A 17426-nucleotide genomic window follows, 5' to 3' on the forward strand; every position below is an offset into this window, starting at 1 on the left:
ATTTGACAGCAGCAGGTGGAGATAAGAGCCCCAAGCTTTTCGATGTGGCAGCGTGCTGGAAGGAGTCCTGAGAGTAAAGATGCCACTGCTCAAAAGGAGCTTTGCTTTAGTGGTCCCAGTTTGGTAAAAATCACAGAATGAGAAAATCCTAGAACAGTTTGGGTTGGATGGGACATTAAAACTCATCCAGATCCAACCTGCCTGCCAGGCAGGGACACCTTCCACAAGGCCAGGCTGCTCCAAGCAGCAGAAGGAGCTGCAGCATGGGTTCACCTGTGCATAACCAGAGAGGTGCCTCAGCCTGGCTGGGACAGACTCACCTGCTCCCAGCCCACAGCTGGCACCAAGGATAAACTCTCTGAGTGTCTTCAGAGGGACAAACACCCCCTCACCAAGCACAGAGGAGCAGGGCAAACACTGGCTGTCCTGGCTTGCCCACACTGGGATCACCCACAGGTTTGTGGGCACTGCTGTCAGCAGGAGCATCCTGCACCCCTGGGTGTGTCCTGAGCTGCAAGGGAATCTCCCTCCAGCCTGCCCCTGCCTCCTCCTCCACACCAGGAGCTTTTTAAACTCTCCATAACACGTGGTTCCAGCTCCAGGTTCAGTGTTGCACAAAGATCGTATCCAGTATTTTCCCTGAGTTAGCAGATGTTCTGAATTTGTCATGGAAATGTATTACTCCCAGTTAAAGAGAATTCATATGATTAATGATTAATGTGCTGTCTGAATAATTACCTCATTCAGCCAGCTTTTCTTCTGGTTGTGCAAGAAAACGTGCATGAAAAATGAGGACAAAACCCTTTTTCTGTGTTAGCGTATACGTGGAATAATATTTCTTCTAAAAAGAAGAAAGCAAGTTTAAGAAAACAAATAACTGACAAGTTTCCACAGTGCTTGTGCACACATGTTCTCTCCAACATCTATCCAGGACCCCAGTCCCCTTCAAAATTCATTAGAGATGTGGTGCTTCAGGAAAACCTTCCTCAGGAAGAATGAGCATTGTTATATGCATTGAAAAATCTAAAGTTTCAGGTGTAGATTATCTGAGCTGATAACCATGCACACAATATTAAATTTCTATAAGCAATTTCTAGACGAAAGCCCCCTTCAGCCAAGTCGGTAATAAGGTTTCTTGTGTATATGTGCATGCACATAAGGGAACATTGTTTTAAGACCTTTTTGTGGAATATATAATTTAGCAATGGAAATACCAATTTTTTAAGGAAAAAATTTAAATATTTATATTTTCAGCCAGTATTTTGGCATTCAGGATTTCTTGCTCTTACCAACATTTTCTATAGTTACCAGAACATGCAGACAAAATACATTTCAAGAAAATCCAACCTTGCAGCAAACCTGGTGCCAATCTTGTCAGAAAGCCTCCAAAACTGACCCATGGAACTGCCACCTACAGAAATCTAGCCTAGACAGAATAAAATTTCTTTTGGGCTGTGGTATAAACCTCAGCCAGATCTATGTGTACAGTGGCCATCTCTTTGGGAGCAGTCATGCCCCTGAAGTGCAAGAGGACATTTCTGATGGAGTTGGTGAGCACAAGGAGAGCTGGTTGGGGATGGTGAGGAGGTCCTGTGCTGAGTGGCCAGGTGCTGTTTGGGTGTAAAACATCAGATTTACTGTTTGAAAATGCCATAGAGGAAGCACAACAGCCAGGCTGGGCTCAAGATCAGGTATTGGTGATTCAAGAGAGGGAGCCCAGCCTGCAGCCCCAGTCAGAAAGGCATGTTAGGAATCCCCAGAAAAGGGGTTGAGATCAAAACAGAAAATATTCTGCTGAGTGGTTCTTTCCTATCACTTCCGGCTCTGGCTGCACAGTTGAAAGACTTTAGACAAAAATGATTGGGGAAGGTGAAAAGGAGTGTCTTGCATGAAAGCAGAATACACCAGATCTGGAATCTTGACTCTGGAAAAGACAGGACAAAGGTAGAAGCATGTAACAGAGTATAAGAAAATTGTGAATACAATGTAGAAGGAATCATTCGAGAGGCCAATTGTTCATTGCTCCCCAAAATACAGAAATTGAGGTTATCTCCTGGAAAGATTATAAAGAAATTGGAGTTATCTCCTGGAAAGATCATACAGAAATTGGGCGTATCTCCTCAAACGATGACCCAGTCATTCCAGTGAAGGGAACGGAGATATTTTTCCAACTGATTACGGGCGCAATACTCTTTATCTCTGCACTTCCATCTCCAGTTCGCGAGCGTACATGACCTTCCCACACCCCTACCTTTCCCCCGTCCCCGCTGCCCTGCCCAGGAGCGATGCTGCTGCTCCCGCCCCGGGTGATGCTGAGCCCGGCCTGCCCCGGTCCCTCCCCGCCCGGCCGGGCGGTGTCCCCGGCCCCTTTAAGCCGCGGTGCGTGATGTCACAGCGCTTGGAAGCCGCGGGCGCGGAACGCGGAGCGCTCGGAGCCCGCTCGGAGCCCGCTCGGAGCCCGCTCGGAGCCCGCGGGGACCCCCCGCCCGCCGGGAGCCGGCCCCGCCGGACGGGCATGGGGAGCCTCCAGCTGCAGGACTTCGTGGCGGGCTTGGTGGGCGGTGAGTGATGCCGAGAGCGCGGCTGGGGAGGCGGCCAAGGGCGCACGGCGGGGGCACCCGGGATAAAACCCCCGGGGATAAAACCCTCCTGGGATAAAACCCTCCTGGGATAAAACCCTCCTGGGATAAAACCCTCCGGGGATAAAACCCTCCTGGGATAAAACCCTCCGCTCCGGGGGTAAAATCGTCCGGGGATAAAACTCTCCTGGGATAAAACCCCTGGTGAAAAAATTCCCCCGATGATAAAACCCTCCGCTCCGGGGATAAAACCCTCCGGGGATAAAACTCTCTGGGGATAAAACCCTCCGCTCCGGGGGTAAAACCCTCCGGTGATAAAACCCTCCTGGGATAAAACCCCCGGTGAAAAAAATCCCCCGATGATAAAACTCTCCGCTCCGGGGATAAAACTCCCCAGGGATAAAACCCTCCGGTGGTAAAAGCCCCCGGGGATAAAACCCACAGGGATAAAACCCTCCTGGGATAAAACCCTCCGGGGATAAAACTCCCCAGGGATAAAACCCTCCGGTGGTAAAAGCCCCCGGGGATAAAACCCTCCACTATGGGGATAAAAACCCCCGGGGATAAAACCCCTCCGGATGGTGGGGTCTGCTGTGTCTCTTCCCGGCGTCTCCCACCTTTGCTTTGCTTTGCTACACAAGTGCGGTTTAATCCCACTTCCATGGGCGGGATGGTTCAAGTTTAGTCAAGTTTATTCAAATTCAAGTTTAGAACTTGTAATGCTGCTGTGCAGGGCTGGCTTGCAGAGGCACCCGCACGCCCCCAGCCCGGGGCTCCCCGTGTCCCCATCCCCCAGGAAGGCACTGCAGGTTCCTCACCCCGCCACTGGGCTGATCGACACGGCAGGGATTGATCCCGTCTGCCGGGAATTCCGATGGCAAACACCGGGAAACTGAAAGAAAAGGAAGGCAAACGACACATAGCGGCGTCAGTGATGGGCCAAGGTTCACAGAACTGAGAGATGCCAGCTGAGAGGGCGACCAGCTCTGCTGCCCCCGGGGCTGCAGCAGGACAGGGTCACCAGCTACGGCAGAGCAAACCCCTGCTCAGGTCACCCTTCAGACCCGACGCAGGAGCAGGGTGAGAGGTGGCTCACAGATGTCCTCCCAGATGAGGTTAATAAATTAGCAGACTAAAAAACCCAAAAGCTCTGCCAAAAGTTTGCGTGAGCAGCTGATTTTTGGCTCTCTGTAGGCTGTGGTTGCTGTCTCTGCTCCGCTGCCCTGTGCTGTTGCTGCACACCTTTGGCAATGGGACGGGATGTCCTGGAGGTGAGCCAGTGCTCTGCTGCAGTGACAGATGAGAGTTTTCATTCATAGCACTTGACCATGGGTGGTCCCAGGTCTGGGAGGAGAGGGGACATTTTTTAAACACATTTTTAGAAAAGTCATAATGTGTTGACCAAGAACATGATGCTCTTTTCAGTACCAATCCACTATGAGTGAGAAATTATATGTAGTGCCCAAAGCACCTGTGAGCACTGGTTTTGCACAGAGATTTGCTGGTGAGGAAGCATCACAATTTACCCACTCTTCACAAGCCCTAAAACCTGCCAGTGTTGTTTGCAACAAAGACACAAAACCATATCCTGGCTATGGCACACAGGTGTTCCATTCTTCTGGAGAGGAGGGAAACCAAACTGTGCTCTGTGTTGCCACGAGAGCTCCTGGTAGTGAGTGGTGTGAGTAGGTGGGTGAAAGGTAAGAGAATATGGGCCAATTTCTCCCCAGAGAACCACAGGGAGGAAGGCAGGATGGCACTGGACAGTTCTGTGCAGAGCAGGATCCTCTGTACCTGAATCCTCTCTGATTGGTATCTCTATAAACTGCTCCTAAAACAGTAAAGGAGGAGGAACTTGCAGGACCTATTAGCAGTCAGCTAATGGGACCAGGACATCACTCTGAGCCAGGAGAAAGCACTGCCTTGTGTTGGACAGGAATCTCACCATTCTGAGGCTAAACATTTGTGTGAGCTTTCAGAAGTGCAAAAGGGTTGGTCCTGGACAAGATATACAAACCTGAGTTGTCCTTCTCTGGTGCCTTTGAGAGCTGAAGGGGTCCAGGAGAGTGTACACAGAAAAGTGTGTAAGCTCAGCTTTTAGCTGTTGTCAGGGAAGGGGCATCCTGCTGGTCATTGCTTTTACAACTGTTCCTATGGAAATCTCTCCTCTAAACCCATTGCATCCTCTCCTGCCACAAAAGCTTCAGTGTTGTTCATAATACTTTGCTTTCATCCCCAGGAATCGCCAGTGTGGTTGCGGGCCATCCCCTGGACACGGTCAAGGTAAAACACTTCGAGCTGTGTTCACATGTCACCACCCAGACCCCACCAATTCAGACCTTCTCTCTAGCTGATGCCTCAAAGGGCCTTCACTTATCCCAGAAGGGAATTTGGAATGTTTTCACAGACTTTCTTTCTGTCCAAGACTCATTTTGAATGAGAAACTAAAAGAACTGACTGATACGTGCGAGTTCCTCTGTGAAGAATTAATGCTGAAAATTAACCTGGCCTTCCTTAATATGTGGTTCACTGACCAGTTCTGGCAATGTTTTATTGAACTTTGCCACAGACTAGTATTCAAAGGGCATTGAGGGCACTGTATTAGTTTTGCTGCAGGCACATTTTCATGTTTTCCTAGTACTGGTAATGCTGGAAGGGCAGAGTTCTGAAATTGTTACCCCAGGGCTGTGACACAGTGTTTATGATTCCCTCATGATAATTATTGCTCCAATGGAAGGATTTAGAGAAGTAAGAAAGTATTTGTCAGCATGGTGCAGACAAGCCCATGCACATACCAGTGCATCCTGTTCAATCAAGCTGACCATCCCTATTGCTGCACAGACAGGGAGGAGGATCCTGCTCCTTTCTTTTTTTGTCCAGGCATTTCTGGGCAGCTTTCATCATTTTAGCTTCTCTGCCCTTGTTGGGGTTGTTCAGCCTGAAGAATAGAAGGCTGCAAAGAAATTTTATTGTGCCCTTCTTGTACTCGAAGGGGATCTGAAATGAAACCAGAATTTTAGCAGGGCCCATTGTGATAGGACAAAGGATACTGGTTTTAAACAGAAAGAGAGCTTTAGATTAGATATAGGGAAGTCTTATACAAAAAAGGTGGTAAAACACAGGCACAGGCTGGCAGAGAGGTGGGGACATGCCCATCCCTGGAAACATTCAAGGGCAGGATGGATGTGGCTCTGAGCAACCTGGTCTCGTTGGAGATGTCCCTACTCACCGCAGGGAGGTTGAACGAGATGGCCTTCAAAGATCCCTTTCAGCTCAAAATTACCAGCAATTCTGTGACTCTGTTCCCTGCTCTGGTTCAAGCCCTGGCTCTGGCACCAGGCAGGGCTGCCAGCTGTGGCAAACCCAGCTGTGGTCATGTTTGCAGCCTCCACCCTTTGGAGGGTGATGCCAAGGAGGCAGAGCCCAGCATGGCCCACACCACATCCCTTCCCAGCATCACATCCATCCCCTGGCACACACCAGGCTCTCCTGGGATGATCAGGAGGTGCCCAGCCAGCCCCATCCTTTCTGAGCTGCTAAAGTGATACCAGCCCCAAGGGCATCCCTGTGCAAAGGTGGTGCAGACCCCACATGGGAGAGCCACAAGGCTGCCCACAGCACCCATCCATGGGCAGGGCAGCAAAAGCAGGCTCTGCCCAGCACTGCCAAGGCAATCCCCTTCTCAGGCTGGTGCCCATGGCATCACTGCCTGGTCTGGCAGAGTTTGGCTATGGGAATCCTGCTTGGAAACATCGAGTGTGGGTGCCAGGAAAGAGCAAGCCCATCCTTCAGTGGTTGTAAAGACAATGTCAGGCTGCCCCCTCTTGCTCTTGGCTTTGGGCAAGGCTTTGTATTGGGAATACCAAATAGGCAGACTTGTTATGTTCCAAATTCAGGAGCAGGAAAGGGGAAAAGAGAGTTTTTACACAGCACTAGGCCAGCAAAGGGGCTGCTCAGCAGAATCTGCAGCCTCCAGGGGATCAGCTGTCTTTCCCCATCTAGGGTAGAAGGCAGGACTGAGTGTAAGGCTCTGTGAGGTAAGTGGCTTCTACACCACACTTCCCATCAAGTTACCTCTTCCCCCTTCAGCCACCTCTTCCCATCAAACCCCAGCAGCTGTTTTTTCCTACATCCTTGCAAAACTCCAAAATTTGTGCCTTTACTAACTTTCATCCTACCCACTGCATTCATTCTCCCAGAACTTTCTTCAGCTTCTGGGTGTCACCCAAGAGCCCTATCTAATCAAAACACAACAAAAAGGAGAACTTTGCAGAGGTATATCCATGCTGGTGGTAGCTGGCTTTGTCACAGATGTCAGCAGGGATTTCAGTGCTGGGTGTTAACAGATTAGCTAAGGGACGTGTGTGACAACCAGATTGTGAGAACACTCAGTTGCCCCCAGTTACTCAAAAAATATATTAACTTGAACTTCTAAATACCTGGTTACTGAGTACAAAAAAAAAAAAAAAAAAAAAAAACCCAAAACCAAAAAACAAGCCCAGGGAGGCGAAGTGGAAATGTCTGGGTTAAGATGAACCCAGGGCTGGGCACTGGGGTCAGCTTGTCTTGGGTCACTCTGGTGTAACCACCTTCCCCTGTCCCCCCAGCCCTGCTATCCCAGTGTGAGTCACAGTGTGCCCAGTGTGCACCCCTGAGCCTGCCCACATTGCACAACGCGTGCTGCTGAGCCAGGGCAGCAGCTTCATGTACCAGCTTGTTCTGAGTGCTCAGGAGATATTCTGCTGTGGCTGCTGCTTCCCTGTGGCCTCTGGCCAGGCCTGGAGTGGAGCAGGGATGCTCCATGTGTGCAAAGAGCTGCATGGAGCTGCCCCAGGGTGAGGGGTGAGCCTGGGCTGAGGGTGAACTCAGACTTTGGTCCCTCCTGCTCCTGCCAGGGTCCCACGGCAGCACTGGCAGCCTCGTGCAGGGCTCTGGGCCAAGTGATTGTAGCATCCAACCTGCTGTTTGCCATCCAGAAGCTCCCACCAGCCATGAACTCTGGCAGACACACATTCCCTTGGGTGTTAAATTCCCAAATAATTTCCTGCTTCACTCTGGTGTAAATCAGGGCTGAGCCAGTGGATGGGATTGGACACCATCCCCCAGAACAGGTTGGCAGTGTCCCTTCAGCCTTCATTGCTAGCAGCAGTGCTGATAAATACAGTCAGAAATGTCCCCATTTCCTAAAAACATTCCTGATGGAGCATGAGTGTCTTTCTATAACCAATGAGCTCTGGCCTCAGCCAAGATGAAGCCTGAGGTGCTGTGAAATGAACAAATGAGCAGTGTTTCCATTTCCTTGCACACCTCTAAGCCCAAAAAATGCATCCCTTGTTAGGATGTTTCTAGTGCAACCTTGTGAGCAGCTGGAATGAAAGATGATCTAAATACATATATATGAGAAGGGAAATGCCTAATCCTGTCGGCCTTGTTGTGACCTATGTGCCATTTCTTACATCTTTTGGAAGGTGAATAACCAATTTCCTTTCCAGAAATAAAATGTCTTTATTTGAAATTATATAAAACTGGTTTTGAGTGAAGCATGGAGAATTTCAGAGATGGAGCTGATTTATTTTAGCTCCAATTAGAATCTCTGTGTCTTAAAATCCACCTTGGAGCAGAAGGGCCCCAGAACTTTCTCAGGAGAGCTCACCTCTCCTCTCTTTGCAACACATCCCAGCCTTCCCTGAGTCTCCAAATGGAGAGGAGAAGACCACACTAATCCAATTTCCACATCAATCAGGCCCTTGCCAATGACAGCACCGTGCTGGGTCATGGTGGCTGGTCCAGGCTGGATAGCAATTTTTGACAGTCATTGATTCCAGATGCTGCAGAGAGCTTCAGGCTGTGAGATCCTGCTTAGCCTTGCTTCTGGCAAAGTTCAAGAGGGTGGATGCACATATATCTTATTTTATTGCTCAGTTCTCTTTACGACTAAGGAAGGACTTGCTCTCAAAGCAAAGTACACATTGTTTACTTAGCATGAGCCTCCATTGGGCTGGAAACATAGGATTTTAATCACATTTTACAAATGTCTTTTGCAGACTCGTTTGCAAGCTGGACAAGGATATGGAAATACACTCAAGTGTGTTCTCACTGTGTACAGAAATGAGTCTGTAAGTACTTCATCACACATTAAATGTGCTGGTAGAAAGTGCAAGTCAATAAATAGATAAATATATAAAGCAATTGTACGAAATGCTGTTGACACCAGCAATTATATAAAGACCAATAAAGTTTATGCAATTAAGCCTGCAAATCCCTTCTCTTGCTTAACTCTAAGGTTAAGTCACCACTTGGTGACTCCTATAGGGAAAAGGGAGATCCCTGGCATGGAATGATCAGTGTCTCCACATGGGTTGCATCCACAGTGACTCTTTTGCCTGATCTCATTGGCAGAGGTCACCAGAAGGATTTTGCTGACTTTGGTGAAGCCAGAACAAACACTGTCTATATGAGGCACTTCTACAGGGGTTCCTGTGCGTTCAGCCATATCCCATATTCTGCACAATCTTTATAAGCCTTTAGCAGCATGAACCAATTTCTTTTGCTCAGCGTGCGCAAACAGTTGGTTCCAGGAGACATCTGCTACTTGGATTTGCATTTCATCCCTGACTATGGCAGGGGATTGGAAGGAGACAACTTCCCAAGTCCTTTCCGAACCCAAACCATTGTGATTTCTAACCGGATAGACAAGCTGGGGTTTACCCTGCTCAGTCCTGCTCACTCTCCTAAGCCCTGCTCCCTTTCCTGGGTAGCTGACCGGCTTCTTCAAGGGCATGTCCTTCCCACTGGCCAGCATTGGCATCTACAGCTCGGTGGTGTTCGGGGTCTTCAGCAACACGCAGCGCTTCCTGAGCCAGCTCCGCCACGGGGACCCGGCCGCCGCGCCCTCGCTGGGCGACATGACCCTGGCCAGCCTCGTGGCGGGGGTCATCTCCGTGGGCATTGGCACCCCCGTGGAACTGGTCAAGATCAGGCTGCAGATGCAAACACAGCCCTACACCAAAGGTAGGAAGCGAGAGTTTTGTCTTCCTGTCTCTGGCGGTCTTTGGTACGTGCGCAGAGCTTTACAATTTTGGGCAAGGCTGGGCTTTCTGCTGCCTTGTGCTGATGCAGTTGGGCTAAAAATTCTTCCTTTTGCCTGAGGATGGACCCCATCCTGCTCAGCTCAACCAAAGGGTTTTTACCAATGGCATTTTCCAGACAGTTGGCATGGAACATGAGGCAGGTCTGCTCAAGACCAGAAGCTGCAGAAATTGTGAGTCCCTGGGCTGTGGAGTCCCCTGTTGCAGTGTGATGTTCCAATAGTCCCTAGGAGATCCCAGCAGCAGCACCATGGCTGCCAGTGGCAATGCCAGCTCCCCATCTCCCTCTGCACACTCTCAGTCCCACATATATTTGCCCTCTGTTATTCCACCCTTCTCTCTTCAAAAGCAGAAGTTTTCCATTTACATTTAAAACCCAACTTATTTCACACAGGGTGCCAGGTAGCCCAGGTGTGAGCAGGATGGGCCAGGAGGGGACACCAGCAGGATGGCAGTGGGTGGCTGTTCCCTGTCCACAAGGCAGAAGGGGCTGCTTCAGCTTTAGACAGCAGCTGAGTTCCATCGCAGGCTGCCAGCATGGAGCAAACCCCACCAGAGCACATGCACAGCCAAATGAAGACATGGAGCAGCTTCAGAGCTGAACAGCTTGGATTTCAGCATTTCACCTTTCTCACAATTACAGTCATGGCATTTAACTGTGAAATGCTGGCATTTTTCTGTTGCTTTGATAAAACAATTTTATGTCCATTTTTAAAGCCTCCGTGTAGCTTAGAAACCAAATGCCTTTTACAAAAACATCTTGGTCTGCATGGGCAGGGCCAGACTCTGAAGATGTTAAGGCTTTCAGACATGTGACTTGGCATAAGTTGAAGTTAAAATCCATGAAAATTGGGCATATTGCCTTAAATTTATTTGGAAGTCTCACTGGGCACATACCTATTGGGAGGTATGCCATGCATCTAAGAAAATATGTATGAAGTGTCTACACGTTTTCTGAAAATGGACCTCAATACTCTCTCCTAAAACATTTTCCCCATGTTATCTGCTGACCCCAGAGAAGAAACTGGATGGCAGTGACTTCTAATCAATGGCAGTGGGCTTTGGAGAGCAGTTCTGTGGCAATATATCTATTCCAACAGTTGTATCTTTTTTCTTTTTTTTTTTTTTTTCTGTAGCAAACATTAAACAGAATTCCACAACTCCTGGATCTTCTGTGTACAGAGGCTCAATTCACTGCTTCAGGACAATCCTGCAGAAAGAGGGAATTCCAGGAATATACCGAGGCAATGTAGCAATGCTCCTGAGGGACGTCCCCGGGTACTGCGCCTATTTCGTCCCGTACGCGATGTTCTGTGACTGGATAACCCCTCATGGAAGCATTGCTCCTAATCCCTTCACCATCTGGATGGCAGGGGGTGTAGCAGGTAAGCACCTTTACTTCTTCACAGCGTTGGCAGAACAAGAACAGGAAGGTTCTCGGGGCAGATAACGAGGGTGACTCAAGGGCCACTGCATCCTCCTGAGCAGAGGACATGGGACTGAACCTTCCTTCCCCAGGGCTGGGCTCCCTGGCACCACAGCTGCACTTTATGACTTGACAAACTTTATGGAAGTTGTGTTATCAGACCTTCCTTGGGCTCATTGTCAGCGAAGAGGGGAACAGACAGCGCCTTCATCTCCCTGGGTGCCTCAGGGCAGCCTGCCAAGCCCATTGCCAGGGATATGTGGTAGCCAGGATGCCTCCAGAGGAGGACTTCAACCTGTTGGCTGCCCACCAGGAGGGTGTGCACCTACCCACAACTAGCAGAAGCCCAGTTGACTGTTACTGATCTTCTTCTTTTTTCCATATCTACCTTTCCAGTAAAACTGGCATGTGTGCCCCCACCATGTGGAAGGTCACCCCTACTCCCACTCCCCACTTCTTGGCCATTTCTAAATTGCAGATCCATAAAGGCAAGTCAATCCTTAGCTCAGGTAATGATAACAAAATGCCTTCTCCTCAAATAAAGAGGCTCCTGGTGCCTCTGGATGGTTTTTCTCGTGTGCCCCACCACTCACGTAGGTCCAGACAAACTCTGGTCTGTCCAGCTGGACCATGGACTGCAGTCATGTACTGATCTCTGCAAAGAGGCAAACCATCCCACTCAGCTGCAGGCTGATCAATGGGAATAGGCATTTCTTTAAAGGTATGACAGGGTATCTCACTGTGTGGAGTCTAATCCTGGCACCCTGAGATGCCCCTACCCATTATTTGTATCCTCAGCCCACACTTTGCTTTACAATAGAATTATCAGAAGACTCAGTTTTCTCTGAAATCGCCCAAGCAGCAGCTCAGGCTCTTCCCATGGCATGTCCATGTTCCACCAGGAGCACAACAGGAGATCTAGTTGCACCTGGAGAAGCCTCTCTTGGGTTGCCTGCATCTGATCAGCAGCATAACCTCCAAAATCTGAACACCTTCCAGAAACAGGGAACTTTCTCCCAGAACTACTCTTTCTGTGCCTGAGCAGGGTGAATGCCCTGAATGAAAATCACATTAATATGATGTGATAGATGTGAATTTCTGGGTTCACTGACCTGCAGGCAAGGAAGTATAGAGAAGGAATTATTCAAATACTTTTGCATTTTTCCAGGAGCTGTTTCCTGGGCAGTATGTACTCCAATGGATGTTGTGAAAAGCCGACTTCAGGCAGATGGAGTTTATTCAAAGCAGTACAAAGGGACCATTGACTGCATATTGCAGAGCTACCAGAATGAGGGCTTAAAAGTAAGTGACATTTGAAGTTAAATCTGGTTATTAGGTATTTACTTGTCCATTGGAAAATACAGTGACTGTTAAAAACCTATCTACAGTGTTGAGAGACAGCTAAAGCCAGTTAGTGCTAAATTATTATTATGGCAGTAGGTAATTATTGTGTAGATTCATTCTAAATCAAAATAGTGAGAGTTATAATACATGTTACATAATGAAGAAATGAATGACTGGGGGGGTCACATATTGCTGGTGTAATTAACTTCAAACAACATTTCATGTTAGTGCACTTAATCATGGATATAATTTGACTTATCATAAATCAGAGGTAGAAAGCCTTACCTCTGCGATTCTTCTGCAAAATGCAGAGGTCAAATGTTTCCCATTGACTTTGGTGTCATTAAACTGATTCCAGTGGGACTGTCCTGGCATTCTGGGTGTGCCTGGTCACCTTGGGCAATGCTTCGGTGGAACTAATGCTGCTTTTGCACTGCTTGCCCTCATTTTGCACCAATGTGGAGTTGAATGTCAGCGTTATTATATCAGAATTGCTTTCATTTTAAACATGAAGAAGGGCTGCGTGCCAAATAACTTATCTCCTTTTTCTGACTTTGTCTGTTAGTGTAATAAAAGATATTTGTTCTACCTGGAAACTTTGCCTCAGTTAAATGTGAATGGCAGAGAATAATGGTTTGCAGCTTTATTGTGTTGCCAAGGCACGGTTGTGGGAAGTAACGTCTTCTGCTATTGAAATAAATCTCTATTTATCATTGGAACAGCATGTGGTCTCTTAGCTGAAAAGTGTTAATTTTCACATTCTGAGAGAAATGTAACAAGTTACAAACAGGAAAATATCCTGCAAAATCACAAGTCAGTGTGATTTCAATATTTGCCAACATGCCACTACGTTATGCCAGCTGTCTCAGGAGCCTGTGGTCTGGTTCAGCTTTTGCCACTGAGTGAAGAAAGTCACATTCATGTGAAGCACAAGCACCTGGAGAGATGCTGAGGACAGTGCTTGGACAGTCAGATATGGGGGACAGGGTGCCAGGCTCTATGGTGCCTGCCTTACCATTCCACTTCCACAGCAGGGTGGCTGAAATGGGAATTTCCATGGGTTTTCCTTTCTCTCTCCATCCTCATCCTCTGCCCTCCTTGTCCTGCCTGAACTAACAACTAAAAGAGTTTTACAGCAGAGTTCTGTACTTCTTGCAGTTTTTCTGCTGTCCCATCTGGCACCTGCCCCAAAGCCATCAGTAGGATTGAGTAATTAGTTGATAGCAAGACTGGAACCTGCTCTCACAAGGAAAATATTTTTAAATGTTGGGAGACTCACAACTGACAAATGGCACATGCAGGGCTGGATGTTTTCATTCTGGGACAAAGGAACAGCATTCTCAGTGCTGGCAATAACTGCCTGATGTACACAAAGAAACAAAGCTACACCCTTGTCTTTCTCCACGGCCAGGTGTGTTCACTCAGATAAGAAAAATTTATGCCTCTGGGCTTTTCATCCTAAACCTTTACTATTATTTAACTTGTGTCTCTCATGGTACTTTATGGATAATGCAAAAACATTGAATTTACTCCCAGAAATGTGTCTTTCCTAACAAAATAAAACATCCCAATAAATCAAATAATATCCTAAATGTCCCAGTACTGCAATTTCACATTGCAAGCTTTATCTAAACTACGTCAACATATTTTGATTCTGTCTCAAGTCAGCACTATTCTTAGGATTTGTTGGACACAAGATATGATGGTGTTTAGTAGAGTTCAGTAATTTCAGGGCAAAAATTGGTTATATGCTTAAATCTAAGGGCTTCTGATGTTGGGGCCAAGATTTTTCATGTTTTTTTTACAGTAGCTGTGGGAACTTTGCTGTTATAAAGCCTGGAAAGGAGTTTGATTGCTGATGTTCCTTTTCACATCTATCCTGAACTTGGGGTATTTAGATTAGTGACTTGTGGTGATGAGCCTTGGTGGTTAATGGAGTGATTTTGTGAGAAGTAAGCCAGCAGACATCCCTCCTGGAAGCACCACACTGTGAGCAGACTCACCCCAAAGTAAAGAGTTTGTGCACACTGTCACACACGCCAGGGTGTGGTGTTTGTAGTGAGGAGCACCATGATGCCAAACCAGTGATTCTGCCACCGTGCTCCCCTTCCCCAGTGCAGACCTCAGCCAAGACCATATGGGAGCACATCTTCCAAGCAAACCCAAAAGATTTGGTCCTTCAGAATCCCACCATGACTTCATTCAATGTTTTCCTTCTCTTCTTAAAACAGCCCATATATTCCTATCCTCTAACCTTGCTCATTCCCAACAGGTCTTTTTTAGGGGCCTCCTGGTCAATACAATAAGAGGATTCCCATCGAGTGCAGCCATGTTTCTTGGCTATGAACTTTGTCTCAGAGCAATGAAAGGATGGCAAAGTGAGACCAATCCCTAACTTCCAGGTCAGCATATAAGGACCTCTAGCTTTATTAAAATTACAGAATATTAATCTTTGAATCAAATAGAGTTGCAATTTTATAGATCCTCTGAAAGTTGCATAACTTACATGGATATCTACACCTGAATAGCCAAACACAATTTGGGTCTGTGGGATTCAGAGCAGACTGCAAATGTGCCAATGGATTTTAGTTTCAGTCCACATCTCCTGCAGCTTCACTGTAATCTGTTATGATTGTTGTGATTCTTTTAATTCATATCAATCAGAAGTAAACATTTGAAAGGAGATTATTCTCTAATATTTTATGAGTTTTGAAATATAATTTTTACTATAGTCCCTGCACAGTATTCTTTCCTCACTTGTTCCCAAAGATATGAAATTAACCTCTTTCAAAGTGCCTTGACTATCAAGTCACTGTTTCACTCTTTCCCTCGGTAACGGAGTTGCATAAAGGAGCAGCATTAGAAATATCTCATTAAAGAAACTTTTTTAGCAGCTAGATACTCAAGATTTTTCTTGGCAATCTTTGCTGTTTTCTGCAGTACTTCATAAATCTCCTTCTTTCTTATTTCAGAAGTGTTGCCAAGAGCACCAGAAAGTCTGCTGCCTTCCTGAGCCAGATCAGCAGTGTGGTGTTGGTGAGGGCTCAGCTGCCCTGACTGAAGACTCCCCTCCTGCACCTGCAGCACCTGCTGTGGACACGTGGTCCGTGGAGCACGCCGAGAATCACACCAGCTCAACCAAACCCAAAGACTATTTCATTACCAAATCTCTCACTGTTGACTAAGAGCACCCTAGTAATTCTGGTGGTGGTGGTGAGCTTCTTCACCAAAGGCATTTTTTGTACTGAACCAGGAAGAGAACTTCCCTTTCCCAAGGGATGTACCCACACCCAGCCCACCTCAAATCACCAAGGAAGTGTCTTTTGTACAACATGGTGTTAGAACACTCATCTTCTTTGGTGAAAAAGGAAAGGAGAAAATGGTGGGTACACAGGTGCTTTTTCTGGTAGCCAACAAATCCTATCTTGCTTTCAGGTTCAAAGAAGTGGGTGACTCCTCCCATACAAACACGTATGCTCTACAACGCAGTTTAGCACAATTTACACATTATCATGAAAAATGTAAAGGCTTTAACAACTCCAGTCTGTTTACCAAGGTATAAATTAAATTGGGAAACAGGAGGATGTTAAATTCAGACACTAAGGTGCTTTTTTTAAATACAGAAAACAATAAAACAAGTTTGCATTTTATATAGAAGGCTGCCTATTAATTTACATAGCTTGCCTGGTGCAGCCCTCCAGGGACTGGCTTGAGGTATCTCTTTAGACCCTCTGAGGTCCCTGGCATGATTTGCCAGCTGCCAAAACCTGCAGACAAAACTTTGCAGCCATGAGCAGACCATGACCAAAGGAAGTCTCTTTAGGACACAGCATGCTTGAGACCTCCAGCTCTTTGCTGGAATCCCACTGAGACCACTGGGGCAGGCCCAGTCTCTCTTTGGTCTACCTCAGCATCTCAATTATTCCAAGATCATTTACATAATTATTTTTTCTGTTTATAATGTTAAATATCCTTATGATTTATTTTCTAAGCATGGAGCTTTTGATGCCAAAGCCCAAGGAGAACCAGCTTTGCTGTGACAAGAGGACTCTGGTGGCACTGGCAGGACAGGCCAAGGGAGCTCACATGCAGAGTGACACATGACATGGGGGAATAATCTAGGACAACACTTCATCAGAGAAATGTTCTAGAGGAACAGCTCTTCCTCTGGAGAAGAGCTCTGGGGGGAAAGCCCAGTGATTGCAGTTTCAGCAGATGCCTTCAAAACAAGGTTTCTGAAGACAATGTGGAGCAGATGTACAGCTTTCCCCCATAAAATGAGGAGAAAGAAAAAGAAACTCCTTCATCCTCTTCCCTGGATGAATGAGGGAATTGGTCACAACACCTGAAGATCAGAGCAGAAAGTGCCTAAAACTTTGGGTCTGGAGCAGTACTTGGAAATGGGGACTAAAAACAAAACTGCGGGTGCTTCCAGAACTGGCCTTAAAATGGGGAAGAAACAGCTGGTGTTGCCTCATCTCAAAAGGCTCACAGTGCCTTTGATCCTCTTTAGGATACCTGGAACAGTTTTTAATGAACAATATGGAAAAAATTGATGATCCTTCACACAAATATTTGTTGCTGGCTGCATTTAAGGATTCATCCTTTTCATGATGCCTATTTTACTGCATGTATGTAAAATATGTTTTTAGATGGACAATATCATGTGTCTCCAGGGATAATACTTGGGCAGACTATTTTTTAATGCAAATAAATGGTGTGTTCATCTGCCTGCATAATGTAAAATGGATCATGAATGAATTAAACTGAGGAGTTCACAACAAGCTGTGTATCTGCATGATCCTGCCCTCATGGTGTCCAGGTTTGATCTGTTCAGTGCTCTCTGGGTGTAAAGCCCTGACACCCACATAGGAGTTTCACAGTGATATTTCATGGTATTATTCATCCAATGAAACCAATTTTGAGATTGGAGCCCAGGATCTGCCTGGACAAATCTCCCGTGTAGCACACACCTGCCAGAAGGAGCTA

The 17426-nt window shown here is 46.9% G+C and overlaps 1 protein-coding gene across 3 annotated transcripts; it reads left to right on the forward strand.

Moving 5' to 3' along the window:
• Positions 1–2515: 2515 nt before the first annotated feature.
• SLC25A48 (solute carrier family 25 member 48) lies at positions 2516–17202 on the forward strand. 3 transcript variants are annotated; one of them, XR_009419558.1, is made up of 9 exons: positions 2516–2561; positions 4819–4862; positions 8624–8695; positions 9338–9590; positions 10804–11052; positions 12262–12395; positions 14710–14839; positions 15410–15819; positions 16430–17202. XR_009419558.1 is itself a non-coding variant. In XM_059483522.1 (8 exons), exons 1-7 carry the CDS (start codon positions 2516–2518, stop codon positions 14830–14832), a joined length of 921 nt encoding a protein of 306 aa, XP_059339505.1. In that variant the 3' UTR covers positions 14833–14839; positions 15410–16094. The 3 variants fall into 3 exon arrangements, 2 of the variants coding, with proteins under 2 accessions (XP_059339505.1, XP_059339506.1); XM_059483522.1 differs by lacking the exon at positions 16430–17202 and having other exon boundaries at positions 15410–16094; XM_059483523.1 differs by lacking the exons at positions 14710–14839; positions 16430–17202 and having other exon boundaries at positions 15413–16094.
• The last annotated feature ends 224 nt before the right edge of the window (positions 17203–17426 follow it).

The sequence above is a fragment of the Ammospiza nelsoni genome, chromosome 16 (genome assembly GCF_027579445.1).
Source record: "Ammospiza nelsoni isolate bAmmNel1 chromosome 16, bAmmNel1.pri, whole genome shotgun sequence".
Taxonomy (NCBI): Eukaryota; Metazoa; Chordata; class Aves; order Passeriformes; family Passerellidae; genus Ammospiza; species Ammospiza nelsoni.